At 40.5% G+C, this 13351-nt stretch overlaps 5 protein-coding genes and 1 long non-coding RNA gene across 6 annotated transcripts; 3 read left to right on the forward strand and 3 right to left on the reverse strand.

Moving 5' to 3' along the window:
- The first annotated feature begins 1594 nt into the window (after positions 1 to 1594).
- LOC6506300 (UPF0489 protein C5orf22 homolog) lies at positions 1595 to 3536 on the forward strand. The gene is made up of 2 exons (XM_001958128.4): positions 1595 to 2342; positions 2403 to 3536. Exons 1-2 carry the CDS (start codon positions 1775 to 1777, stop codon positions 3302 to 3304), a joined length of 1470 nt encoding a protein of 489 aa, XP_001958164.1. The 5' UTR covers positions 1595 to 1774; the 3' UTR covers positions 3305 to 3536.
- LOC6493650 (protein canopy 4) lies at positions 3461 to 5242 on the reverse strand. Its single transcript, XM_014908994.3, has 2 exons — positions 5104 to 5242; positions 3461 to 4543 (listed from the first exon to the last, which is right to left on the reverse strand). The coding sequence occupies exons 1-2, from the start codon at positions 5149 to 5151 to the stop codon at positions 3929 to 3931; spliced, it is 663 nt and encodes a 220-aa protein (XP_014764480.1). The 5' UTR covers positions 5152 to 5242; the 3' UTR covers positions 3461 to 3928.
- LOC6506301 lies at positions 4804 to 5955 on the forward strand. Its single transcript, XM_001958126.4, has 2 exons — positions 4804 to 5038; positions 5099 to 5955. Exons 1-2 carry the CDS (start codon positions 4991 to 4993, stop codon positions 5858 to 5860), a joined length of 810 nt encoding a protein of 269 aa, XP_001958162.1. The 5' UTR covers positions 4804 to 4990; the 3' UTR covers positions 5861 to 5955.
- LOC6493649 (protein Gemin2) lies at positions 5936 to 7121 on the reverse strand. Its single transcript, XM_001958125.4, has 2 exons — positions 6766 to 7121; positions 5936 to 6713 (listed from the first exon to the last, which is right to left on the reverse strand). Exons 1-2 carry the CDS (start codon positions 6979 to 6981, stop codon positions 6192 to 6194), a joined length of 738 nt encoding a protein of 245 aa, XP_001958161.1. The 5' UTR covers positions 6982 to 7121; the 3' UTR covers positions 5936 to 6191.
- A 197-nt stretch (positions 7122 to 7318) lies between these two features.
- Positions 7319 to 9105, forward strand: LOC26514425. The gene is made up of 4 exons (XM_014910134.3): positions 7319 to 7860; positions 7919 to 7942; positions 8000 to 8880; positions 8936 to 9105. The coding sequence occupies exons 1-4, from the start codon at positions 7404 to 7406 to the stop codon at positions 8981 to 8983; spliced, it is 1410 nt and encodes a 469-aa protein (XP_014765620.1). The 5' UTR covers positions 7319 to 7403; the 3' UTR covers positions 8984 to 9105.
- An 806-nt stretch (positions 9106 to 9911) lies between these two features.
- LOC123257176 lies at positions 9912 to 10477 on the reverse strand. The gene is made up of 2 exons (XR_006507164.1): positions 10365 to 10477; positions 9912 to 10303 (listed from the first exon to the last, which is right to left on the reverse strand). It is a non-coding gene; the product is annotated as an uncharacterized LOC123257176 (long non-coding RNA).
- Positions 10478 to 13351: the final 2874 nt, after the last annotated feature.

Genomic DNA, 13351 nt, shown 5'->3' on the forward strand with positions numbered 1-13351 from the left:
CGAGAGGGAAAATAAAATAAAACAGATTGCAGGACGATGGAAGGCAAGGAAGAAAACCTACGCCCAAATCACAAATCCTTTTGACGTCATCTGGAGGCTGTTTCGTGAATTACTCAGCATATGATATGTAAAATTCTCAAAAAAATATAGTATTTTAAGAGCAGAAGTTTTAGAAAATTCAAAACCACAATAAATGACACTAATTATTTAGTCATTTATGAATCAGAATTGTTTCTTTGGGAATTATTATTATTATCTTCAATAAAGAATCAATTAGTATTACATATTTTTTAAATATTTTTTAAGAAATTATTTCTTGAATAAATTTTTATGGAAATATTTAAAAGTTGTTCTTGCAACCCTCGTTAAATTTACCTTCTTTTTTATTTATTTATTTTTTTGGTGTTGACTTTACGGGATGGTATTTTTAAAATAGAGCACTCGAGCGAAGAAATTTCTGCCAGCCTCTTCCATCACTTTCCACCATCAATTGAATTGGCGGAGGGGCTAACGAAGGTTAATGCGACGCAGTGTTTGACCTCCGGGGTCAAGCTGGAGGCAGATTAATTGCGGGAATTGGGTGAGGCAGCTAGAGAAGAGGGCGCGAAGGAGTTCTTGTCTGTAATTGATACAAGAACTAAACTGAAAAGCCAAATTGCAGCCAATTGATTCAATCAAATGGCAAGTTAAAGGGGCGATGCTCTTCAAGTTGGCACTTCCGCTCTGATATATGGGCGCGATTTCCCCTCCGACCTCTGGCGTGAAGTCGTTAATTTCTAAATTTCTAAATCAAATATATTTAGTTAGTAATTGTATCGTTGAAATATAATCTCTTTAAGCTTTAACTTTATATATTATTTTGTTCCATGGCTGTAATTTGCCACAACATGGCGGGGCATTAGGGGCACGCCTTTCGAGGGTGTCGCAGCCCACGCAAAAAAGTTGCCAAAAAAGAAAAATTAATGGAAATAAAAGAAGAGTACTGCTGCTGCTGCTGCTGCTGTGGAAAAGTGTATATATAAAGACACCCACAAAAGTCTATATACAGTTATATTTTTGATAACGCTCGACGGCGGAAATACTGCACACCCACGTCCGAGCAGAGCGCCGGCAGAGCTGTTGGCGTTTTTCCAGACCAGCAGGCCGCCATTCATTTCCACCAGCTGCAAAAAGGGAAAGATACAGATACAGAGCTCGCAGATACACACGCTCTCACGGATACACACATACAGACACTCCTCGTGTACACCCTGGCAGCATTTTACGCATTCCAATCAGCCGTGTGGGCGTCCAGTAAGAGGCAAAAAAAGCAACAACTAAAGCTGAATAAATAAAATAACAACTTATGAATGAAAAGCTTTTTTTACGGGCACGCGTGGGCGGAGCGCCAAAAGCTTGGGCGGGCTAAAAGCTTACGTGTTAAATAATAAACTCTTTTTATTCAAAAATACAAATTGTGGCTTTTTGTTTATTTGTTTTTAAGGACATAACGGTTTTTATAGTGAAAAGCTTATTTATTTAAAAATCCAACGATATTGGTTATTCGATAAATTTCATTTATCAGGGTTGAAAACGTTATCGAGAAATGCCAGAGTTGATAAACACTGGATTTGGTGACAGTGTTGGGAATGTGGCGCCATTAAACAGCTGATAAGGTCAAAGACTTCCCAAAAATTAAATACAAAAGAAATTAAGTCTGCTTACTGTGCAAGAAATAGAAAGGACGTACTCAAAACTTCCCAGTGCTGTGCAGAAACATAAAACCCGAGGGCCCATGGAATCGGATGCGCTGGACAAGGAGAGTGCGGCGGCAGCTTTGAAAAAGTTAACGCAAGGTGAAAGTCCCGAAAGTGCGGCAAAGGTGGGTGGTGGGGTGGTTGGGTCGAAGGGGGAGACGGAGGTTGGGGCCCCGCCAACAAAGAGACAAAAGACTGTAGAGGCAGCCATTGAGCAGGAGGAAGAGGACGACAATGAGGAGGAGTATCTGGAGGATGAGGAGAGCGAAGAGGAGGACGATGACGATGATGACTCTGATGGTGTCGACGAGGATGGAGTTCCTCAATTAGTACCCATGGAACGGGTGCAGAGCACTCAAAATAGTCTGCGTGCCTTTAGGCGCATTCCCGTCTTCATTGTGGACTATCACAACGACGTCTTGGAGTTCATCTATCGCTGCCTGGGAACTCGTCACCTGCCACTGGAGGGCAACACCCTGGTGCACTTTGATTCTCATCCGGACATGGTCATACCCAGGCACATACCAGCCAGTTCGGCCTACGACAAGGACGCCATGCTCAACGAGCTGAGCATCGAGAACTGGATCATGCCGACCCTCTATGCAGGTTAGTGGGAGGCCCAGACTTTAAGAATCCATTTCTTTAACATTTTCAATTATTTTCTAGGCCACTTCAGTCGCGTGGTGTGGCTAAAGAACTCGTGGTGCCAGCAGCTGCCAACTGGACGCCACGACTTTAAGGTCGGCCACAAAGAGGACCGCATCGGCGTGGACTGTCCGCTGGACTACTTCATAGCTGATGGCAACTATTGCACCACCGAGGATCTCCAGGAGCCCAAGAGCGTCGAGCTGCAGGTTCACGATGCCGACAACGAAAATCTCGATCCCAAGCACTTTCTCACAGAAAAGGACGCCAAGGGCTTTGTCCTGGACATCGACTTGGATTTCTTCAGCACCTCCAACCCGTTCCTAGAGATCTACAAAGACGCCGATTGTTACAATCAGCTGAAGGAGATATTCCACTTCGAGAGCGTCGAGGTGGTCAAGAAAGCAGGCACTGCCTCCATAGAGGACTACTTGGCCACGGCGGATAGAAGGCAAACCCAATTGGATGCTTTGAAGCGAATTTTCTGGCACCTCGAAGATCAGCGTAATTTTGATGGACTGGAAAAACCCGATGAGTCGGTCATTACTCCTGAGATCTACGCCAAGATAGTCCGACTGGCTGAAACGCTTCAGGAGAAGTATCCGGACGACGAGATCGACTGGCATTTGATCTTCGATTCGGGCAGCACCACCGATAACAATGGCTTACCCCACCACATCAGCACTTCCGAGGAGCTGGAGGCGTACTTTGCGAATTTTAAACGATTTCTCGAGCGATTGCCAGTTCCTCCAGTGGCCATAACGATGGCACATTCGGCTCAGGATGATTATTGTCCCCAGGATCAGGTGGCCTTTATCGAGGATCGGGTGCTGCGACTGTTGCAAGAGGTATTCCGTGAGAAGCTGCACGAGAAGGCCATATTGCACTACATGGACGATCCCTGGGATGTGATGAAGCTATAAGCACACGGGGTTTTCCCCACCAACCATCTCGAATTGGTTCAATATAAATTTTATACAACTTTTTTGGTTTTTACATTTGTCTAGCCAACGTTTGGTTGGGAAGATCAAACTAAACAGATCCCCAAGTAGTGATTCCAAAACGAAAACTCAATGATGGATAATCCATTTACGATTATAATATTTTTTACTTTTAAATATACGAAACGTATTTATTATAAACAGACCATAAAAACAGGGGTGTTTATTTTATTAGGAGAACAATGGCATTAAAAATTATTACTCTCGTATATGGAAAACTCGTATATGGCTGCCCAAAAAATGCAATATAATCTCCAAGTTGTGTAAATACTAAGGCAACTATCTGAAAGGTTGGAGGTAATGTCCAACCACCTCATTTCGGGCAGTCAACTTTTAATTGTCGACCCCGATTCGGGCCAAATCAATAAGCCAACACAGCCAACACCAAAGTTTCAGTAACATTTCGAGGCTCAGCCGAGGTGGAAGGTTTACAAATAATCGGGAGACAGAGTGAGTATACTTAATCTAGTTGAAACTTTTAGCTTTTCCTAAAACAATGAGACCTAAAAATGAGTTTTGAAATGACTTTTGTTCATTTTAGACGCTTCACAGCTCCTCCTTGTCGCCTTTGAGCTTATCTTTCTTCGATTTCTTAGTCCCTGCAGGCGGCAGCTGCTCCTTGAGGCATTCCCTTTCCTCTTTTAGCCTGAGGACATGGTCCTCGCAGAGATGCTTCTGCAAGGACTTCTTATCCTGCAGCTTGAAGTACCAATCGCTGATGGTTTCCTCGTACTCCTCCAGCATATTCTCGCACTGGGTCTTCATCTGGGTGACCTCCACGGGAGGCTTGTCCCACAGCTCGTATGGGATGCCCAAGTCGACTTTCACGCCCTTGTCCACCAGGCCATGGAGAGTTTGGAAGGTCTGCGACATTCCTTTAGCGAATCTCGTGCTGTCTGTCCGTTCCTTGTGAAGATTGTACTCCAGAACCCGCTCGCACACGTTCTCCAGGGACTCCAACAGGCGTAGCTCACTCCTCCGGTACTCGGTGCGCTTCTTGGGTCGCACATCGTCCACGGAGTACCCTATTTCAATGACATCGTGCGACTTCCCGGTTTCCCCAAGACGAGCTTCCAGTTCGGCAGATAGAATTTTGCAGGCTTCGCAGCGGTTGGCATACCGAACGCCCTGCTCCTCTTCTGGGGAATCTCCAGCAACAAGCTGGAGAAGTGGTAGAAGTAGTATCACTACGCTCTTCAGATGCATCTTCAAGTTTCAAGAATCTTAATTCGAAAACAATAATAAACCTGACGTGGAAATGCCGGTCGAGAGGGTCAGTGTTGGCTAATATCTCTAAAAGAAGTGCTGCCTAATATTTATTTGGCGGTTAGTTTGAATCTTTTCATGATACTAATTTATAAAATGGTATCATTTATAAGTTTTTAGTTAAAAAAATTGTTAAATATTGTAAAATTAATAAATCTGTTTAAATGAGTTCAAAGGAGCCAGAAAGTTATGCACTTAAAGTGCCGCCATTATTATTGGCGCCACAAAATGTCGAATTTGAACGGCTGCCCAGGCAACCGTTGGCTCCAAAACAAAGAACAAAAAGCCCCCAACTTCCTTTCCAAGTTATTCCCGGGAGTCTAGAAAAAGTTCTCTTAAATAATGTCTCACAAAAGGTTCTATGTGAGGCTGGATCTGCAGCTCCATGCGGTTTGTAGGGAACTTTGTACAGCAACCTCTTCATAAAGATTCTCAATTTTCTGTCCCCAGCTTACCTGCCCGGGCGTTTGGCTTTGCTCCCACGGATATTTGGAGGCCACCATCAAAACGTTGGGATACTATTTCCGGACTGGAGCCATGGAGCCTCGCTTCCCAATGCTTTGTCACGATCAGTTCACCATGGAGGGATATTTCAAGAGTGTCGGCTGCCTGGAGGAGTTGCACGATTTGCTGAGGTCGGAGCAGCTCGAGATAACTCTGTGGCAGAACGGGAGACGACTGGCTTACTTTGTTGGCAATCTCTCGGATGTAATGCATCCAACTGTGCCTCGTCTAAGTTGCCCTCACAGCTCCAACGTCCAGCTGTTGATGAAGGCCACTCCGGCCTTTCCGGGAATCTTGGCTCCCAAGGTGGAGCTCTCCGCCAAACTTAGCACGCAGGATCGCAGGAAAGGATGCAGTTGCTCCAGTCTTCGGGATGAGTCTGTCGCTCCGCCAGTCCCAGTTGCCAATCGCCATGTGAATAGTCGCTGTTTGGGTCAAACGGAGCAGCCGCGAAAGCAACAGACCGTGTGCCATGGACGGAAATCCAACTGTTGTCCCAATTGGAAATATCCTTCTTATCCTGATCAGCCAAAGCCTCCACACCGACGGCTATCCACTTGTTCCGGAAGCACTCAAATGAGCAGTGTCAGTCAGAGCTCCTCGCTGACGCAGTGCAGCCACTTATCCAGCTGCAGTGATTTGGTTGACGAGCACCAGAGAAGCTGCGACATCTGCCAAACTTACAGACGCATGTTTCCAGCTTATTAACGGAATTATTTCTACAAAAAAGGAAGAATTCTCTTATGGGATAGCTTACTTTACGAAGTCCAAAAATACATGTTGTTAAATGTTATTGAAACGAATGTTTATTGATTGTTCTTATTCTTGATTCTTATTTTAAGTACCAATCCTTGCTTAAATAAACTTAAATGTTGTGCTCTTTTATTTATATTTAAAGTAGATGCTAAAAGAAAACTTATAATCTATGAGTTTAGGGCTACAATAGCGTCTAGGCTTATTCATTTAGCAACCATTGGTCAGTTTATTCTATTAGTAGTTTATTCATAAGACTCTCGCTGTTTTTGGGGATACCCCTCACTCAAACATATTCCTTAAAATCGTTTTGGCCAAAGACATAAACGATAAGGGTTAGCAGGAGGTTGTAGGGAGCAGCTCGCTGCAACTCTTCTTCCTTGAGTTGGTTGCGCAAATAGATGCAAGAGCGGGCTATGTAGCGGATAGTGCTGAACACATGCGGCTCTAATGGAAGGTGGAGGCACACCAGGGTGGCATACAGCCAGCGCGCTAGCCAAGCATCCTGCAGGAGATCCACGGACGGAGACTGCTCCTGCAGCCACTTGCTCAGCATTTCCAGCAAGTGCTCCAAATCACTTTGGCTCAGATGCAGCATTGTGCTCAACAGTGGTTCGAACTGCTGGCAAAACTCCTTCCACTTGTCGTTGTCTAAGGTGAGCGGGGGTTCGGCCGACTGGTCGTACTTCTGATTGGCCAGCTCCATGCGAATGACGAGCACCTTGGAGCGAGCTGCTTGGAAGGAATTAACCTGGACATCGCGCCACTCGGGTGTCGGCAGCAGACCCTTGATGGGTGGCAAGGCAGGCTGAAAACAAACACGATTAGTGTCTAATTATTTTATAGTCTTTCTCGCTTACGTTCTCCAGCACATCCATGTTACTGACGGATGCCGTCTCGCCCATGTTGGACGATCGCTTGGTGACCACCGCTGGACAGCGCTTCCTTTCGTACAACATGTGTGTCAAGTACTCCTCGCCGGTTTCCGGGGGCTTGCTGGGATCAAAGTTGGCTCCAGGCTCGCGTATTTCTAGGGCCTGGAGTTGGAAAGTTTGCTCTTCCGAATCGCTTTGCATGATTTTTGGCTAACGACAGGAATGCCGGTCGAAAATGTCAAGTGTTGGCCAATGTCATTAAAAGAAGTGCTGGGTAATGTTAATTTTGCGATTTTGAATTTTAGTGTGGATGTTTTGGCGCGCCTCCTATCGATAAATAATAAGAGCTATCGGCTTAAACTAACTATAATTTTTAAATTTATATTTAAAAATATACATAAACTATGCCAAACAAGACGTCAATAAACTCTATAATATAATTTTATATTTTGTTTAAAAATGTTTTATCAAACAAATGTGAAAAATTGATTCATTTGAAAGGGTTTTTAAAAGAAAACTTAGTATCTAGCGCGTTTTCCGTCAGAATTGTGATTGTTCACTGAATTTCCAGATTTCACAATATTCAGTAACTCAGTGTAGCTCTGGTTTGGCTTTTACTCAAAATGTGTGCTTCAATAAATATTACCGATTTGCCGTTGAATGTTTTGGATTCGATATATGAAAAATTATCAATAAAAGACAAAATCAATTTGGCTGATTCCGACAAATATCTCGAGCAAGTATTCCTTTACCACGGAAAAAAGAAATTCTCACGCGTATCTGATAAAGTCACCGATGTGGGATTATATTTGTTTCGGTTATTGCCAATGTTCGGTTCTACTATTAATGAAGTAACGCTTTATGAACCAACACTCGGATTAATGTCTCTTGTGGGTCAAAATTGTTCCAATCTAAATTCTTTTCAAATTGCCTTGGAAAATGAAATAAGTGTTAAGTGGTTCAATGACGTTCTAAAAAATTTAAAAAATCTTAAATCAATAAACATGTATTTAGACAGCGATCCGTGTGATATGTTAGAAGACCTTAAAAGTCTGAAACATCTACAAAAATTAAAAATATGTAAGTATTTTTAGTATAGTATATAAGAGAATAGAATAAAACACTGTATTTTTTTAAGGTTACGGAAAAAGCATAGAAAAATGTAAGTTATTAAAAAGGTTTTTTAAATATTTATTTAATAATTATATGTTCATCAAAGCTGAAATACATAAACTTGAGAATTTAAAAGAGCTGACTATTGAACCTGTTAATCGTATTACCATAGAAACGAACGAATTGTCCAACAATCTACAATTTTTAAAGTGCAAAAATTTAAACATTTTTTCAACCGTGCTTACTAACAAATCGGTATTTACATTTTTGGAGCGCCTAGAAATTGATTTCTGTGACATACGGCCTGGATTTCCGGATTGTCCTAACCTTAAATTTTTACGTTTATATAAAACACACATTACCGAAGACGGAATTTTAAAATGGATGAAGGACCAGATGCAACTATGGAGAAGTTATTTTAAAAGTGAAACTCTATTGCGTCAGCAATCCATACATAAAATTCTTCCCATTCCCGGATCGGTTGTGGAGCAATTCCGGGTCGAGGAGATATTTTTCCCATTTCCCAATTGTCCGCATTTAAAAATATTGTGTTTGGACTATAATTTACTTACAGAGCATTACGATTGGGTTACAGAGAACGCGAAATCGGTTGAGGAACTGAGACTTCATTTTGGAACACGTGAAATTACCGATTTGGAATTGCCCTTTTTTGAAAATATCCGTGAAATAAGCATTACGTCGGGTCCTTTGAGTCTCGTTTCGGACAGTGTTTACGATTGGATTTCCGATCATGCGTCGACTTTGACGACCCTGAGGCTTAATGGATTGCAGGAGGATCATTTTTCACTTTTTATGCTCAGGCATTGCAAAAAACTTCGTTCATTGTCCTTGGGTAATGGTATTCATACGTATGTGCCCGAATTCTGGATGGCCTTTTTCGATATTCTGCACGATAATGGTATGAGTTCCAAGGATCCGTTGAGATTGACCATCATAGACTGCCAGGATGTGCACAAAATGCGTCTAGTAAGTTATAAATATATTGTGTAAATAATAAATAAATTTATTTATTTTTTTATAGCTATCTAGATTGCGAAATTTTGACTGTGTGGATATGGTATTCGTTTGAATCTTTTAATAGTAACTTGGACATTCAAATAATGTGATTCATGTCGTAAATTCAATCTTGGTTAAATTAATAAATTTATATCTCCGCTGCTCCAAAAAGTAAAGTGTAGAATTCCCGTTGAATGTGTAATTTAATCATTACGGGTAAATCGGGTTTCCCTTGAAGCCAAAAGGACATCGTTATGCAAGCAGTATGCACGTATATTTTTAATCAACGGCAGGCCAAGACAAAGCGATCTTGGCCATATAACAAAGCCCGATTGTCCCTGCCTGGCTTCCGTCCTTTGTCGCCAGCGGCATCAAAGGACCTCGGCAATAATAGGACTATAAAAAACGCATTTCATAATTGTCTTACGAGAGTGGGCGGACATGGCCAGGACTTTGGACCCGATTTGAGTTTCAGTTTAGGGCTCAGGTGTACAGGTGTGTGTGTGTCTGTGCTTACGGCTTTTGTGCAAGTTCCTTGGGGCCGTAAAATAGCCCGTAAGGAGCAGGCTGAGCTCAATTAGCTGTCAGACGCAGGACGAGACCCAAGAAAATCTCTTCTCTTGTTTTTTGTTTTTCTTTGGGATTGAATTTGCAAATAGTTATGCCCGGCAAAATGATTATTTTATTTAATTTCCATTTGGAGTACAAGTATACGAATTTAAAATTCATTAAACGAAAGCTCAGAAAGGAAAACACATTAGCCCAAGGCAAAAAAAAAAGGAAAAAAAGAGACATACGTTGTCCAATCGAAATTTCAGAATTTTCTGCTGTCGGTGTTTGCGTTTCGTAATGTGTATGTGTACTTGTATCTGTTTGTATTTGTTTGCAGTGAAAAAAAAACTATTCAATTAAATTTAGAAGCTATAATCTACATAACAAGTCTTTATAAAATAAATGGCATATCTGACACCCTGTTTATAAAGAAAAAGATCTGTAAAAAGTAATATTTTCAAATATATTACAGATCCTTCATCTTGAACTATTTTTCACTGTGTTTTTATTAAGGAAATCATAAAAGAATCGTTGAAAGGCACCGAAAATGGCTAAAAGGATGTAAAGAGCAAATAGCATGCGTTGAAGAGCAGACACCGTGTCGCTTTTCCAACCAGAACCCCCCATCCTTAGTCCTGCCGCGCATTTTCCAATTGTGCTGCAGGAAAAGAAAACCCAATGCACTTGCATTTCCTTCGATTCCTTCCTTGTCCTTTAGCTGTCTGCTGCACTGAAGTTTCAAGTTTCCTCTTTTAGATTTTTTTTTTTGAAAATGTATCTTCTTTTCCGCAGAAATAAGTTCCTTTGTTGCAGGTCCCGCTTTTCACTGGAAAACTTTAACCTACGTTTGCATAAAATATGTTCCCATAAAAACTGACTAAGGAAAATATATAAAATCTTACCAATCATAAAACAGACTTCAACCGGAGCGAATCTTAACGAGTATTTGCTTGGTCGAGTGTGTGTATATGACAGTTTTCCCCCGGTTTTTCCGGGTTGTTTTTCTTTCCCCTTGAAAGTTATTTGGCCGCAACAAATTTTTTGCTGCATGCGCGCCTTTTAACCTTTTTCTTGTGTATCTTTAATCATTTTTAATTGAAATGCAAAAGGTCTTCGCCGGTCTTTGTCCGAAGGTCTCATCTTTGTTATACAACACCATTTTTCCCTCAACAGTCCCTCTCCCAACCTAAAACTGCTGTTTTCCCAAAATTACTGGGCCGCCCCTCTCATCCAATTTTCGGGTAACCATCATTTGCAAAAATTTTCGCCAAATTACTTTCATCGTGTGCGTAATTTAAAATTTAAATCAAATTATTTTGACCTTTGGCGAAGCTTAGGAAAATGCGATTTCGGTTACTAGACTCACATTGGCAAGAGTATTGAAAAGAATATTCTATAAAAAATACATAAACAGGTACACAATTTTCTCTTTTGGATTTTATATTTATAGATTTTAGTTACTTTAGTCCAAAGTCCTTTTGGCCATATATAGTTCTCTTGTGCTGCTTTTAGCAGGCCCACAAATTTTTCAATTTGTGCCCAAGGTCCTTAGCCAAGGATACACATTCAGAGTCAAGGCCTCGATGCAGGCTGTATTTGCAACAAGTTTAAACAAAAACCAAAACCAGAATCGTAAAACAGGAGCACACTCTCGCAAAGTCGAGGTGTATTTGTGGTGGCTTTCAAGGCGGCGGCGGTTGTAGATTTGGCTCGTGTGTGTCCATTGCACCGCCCACCCACCTTTGCACCACCCACCTGCTAACTGTTGCCTACCACTTTTCAAATCATCCACATCCGCATGAGCATCCGTTGCCTTGGCAACCTTGAGTGCTAAAAATATACCGTCCTGCCATATCAAAAGGCACAAAAACACATCCGGAGCAGCATTTATACATAAGTATTATGTGTAGAACCCGCTCCTACATTTTTCATTTATTTTTATAAATATTTGAGACCCTTGCTGATTGAGTAGAAATCAATAAAGAATCTGTAAAGAATCTGTACTGACGTCGAAAACGTGAATATCTAATGAACACAGTACTTCCGTCTAGTAGAATATTAAATATATTTCAAACAGAAACCATATTCAAGAATTTTAACTATATTTTTATTAAAATTTATTACATTACTTCCGTCCAGTAGAATATTAAATATGTTTTAAACAGACACCACATTAAAGAAATTTAACTATATTTTTATTAAAACTTATTATATTTTGGTCAAATATGAAAATATCAGAACCGTTCTACCAGATTCTTGTGAAGGAAAATGTGCATAACTCTGCTAATTCTTGGCAGATCATGAAATGAAATACCTTCCCGAGCTTGGAACTTCGAGTGGAACCATTTTCCACCAAAACCTGGCGACCAAGATTTTGAACCTATTTTCGAAAATTTTCAAAGGGGTAACATCATGATTTTGGCCAAAAATGGGATCAAATTTTTTTTGCTTGATTTATTCTATATTTTGAAGCAGTTTAAACGGGAAAAGTTTCCTTTTTCATAAATGGTATTCCGTTTTTCGATAGGATGTGAATTAGTACAGATATTCAAAAAAAGGTGTATAAAAAGCTTCGATTTTGGCCAAATAAAAAATTTCGCAAAAGATGTTCCAAATTTTTCACTTTCTGAAATGAAAAAAGTGCATAACTTGGATAATACTTGCCAGATCCTGGAATGTTATACATTCCCGATCTCAGAACTTCGAGAAGAATCATCTTCCGTCAAAACCTGGAAACTAAAATTTTGAACCCATTTTCGAAAATTTTTAAAGGGGTAACATCATGATTTTGGTCAAAAATCGAGACAAATTTTTTTTGTTCGATTTTCCCGATATTTTTACGCAGGTTGGAGGGAATAAGTTTTCTGATACATAAATGGTATTCCGTTTTTCGATCGGATATGAATAAGTTAAGATATTCAAAAAAAGGTGTATAAAAAGCTTCGATTTTGGCCAAATAAAAAATTTCGCAAACGATGTTCAAATTTTTCAGTTTCTGAAATGAAAAATGTGAATAACTTGGCTAATACTTGGCAGATCCTGGAATGTTATACATTCCTGATCTCAGAACTTCTAGCAGAATCATTTTTCATTAAAACCTGGCAACCAAAATTTTGAACCCATTTTCGAAAATTTTCAAATTTTCATCATGATTATGGCCAAAAATCAACTTAAATTTTTTTTATTCGATTTTTCCCATATTTTTACGTAGATTGGACAGGAAAGTTGCTTGATTCATAAACGGTATTCCGATTTTTATTAAATTGTGAAATAGCAAAAATATTCGCCAAGAAGTACATCAAAACTTTTGATTCAAAAGTTAAACATTTTTCCCGTAGAAAGCCCGTTTCCCGACGAAAGCATTTTGAACAGAAGTTGCATTATTTGCAGGGCCGTGTGTTCAGTAAATTCTTAACAATTTCATTTTAATTATTTGTAAAAATGTTACTGTTTCGATTCTCCAATGGTGCCACACTGCGTATACACAATACGGAATATTTCCGGCCAACAGCAATCGGAGGCCATGAAAAGTATATTTGCTTTTGTTATAGATTTCGGTCACATCCACTGATTCCGTTTTTTGGGCTTTTATTTTTGTTTCTCTGCGGTTTGCGTGCTTAATTATGCACCAGTCCCAGTTTCAGTTCAGTTCCAGTTTCTGCCCCCATTCCCTGACCAGACACACCACATGTCTACAATGTACAAACATATGTATATGTATATGGGTATGACATGGCATGGTGTTCTCTTCCTGGCCCCGACTTCTTTAATCCAGCAAGGATTTCGTCAAATGTTCTGGCCTAGTTGCCTCAATCTGTGCCAAATGTCCTTAGCTGCCGTTTTTGTCAGTATTTTCATTTCATTTCGCCTGGCGTGGCGAGTTTGTTTT

This window comes from Drosophila ananassae, chromosome 2R (assembly GCF_017639315.1).
Source record: "Drosophila ananassae strain 14024-0371.13 chromosome 2R, ASM1763931v2, whole genome shotgun sequence".
Lineage (NCBI taxonomy): Eukaryota > Metazoa > Arthropoda > Insecta > Diptera > Drosophilidae > Drosophila > Drosophila ananassae.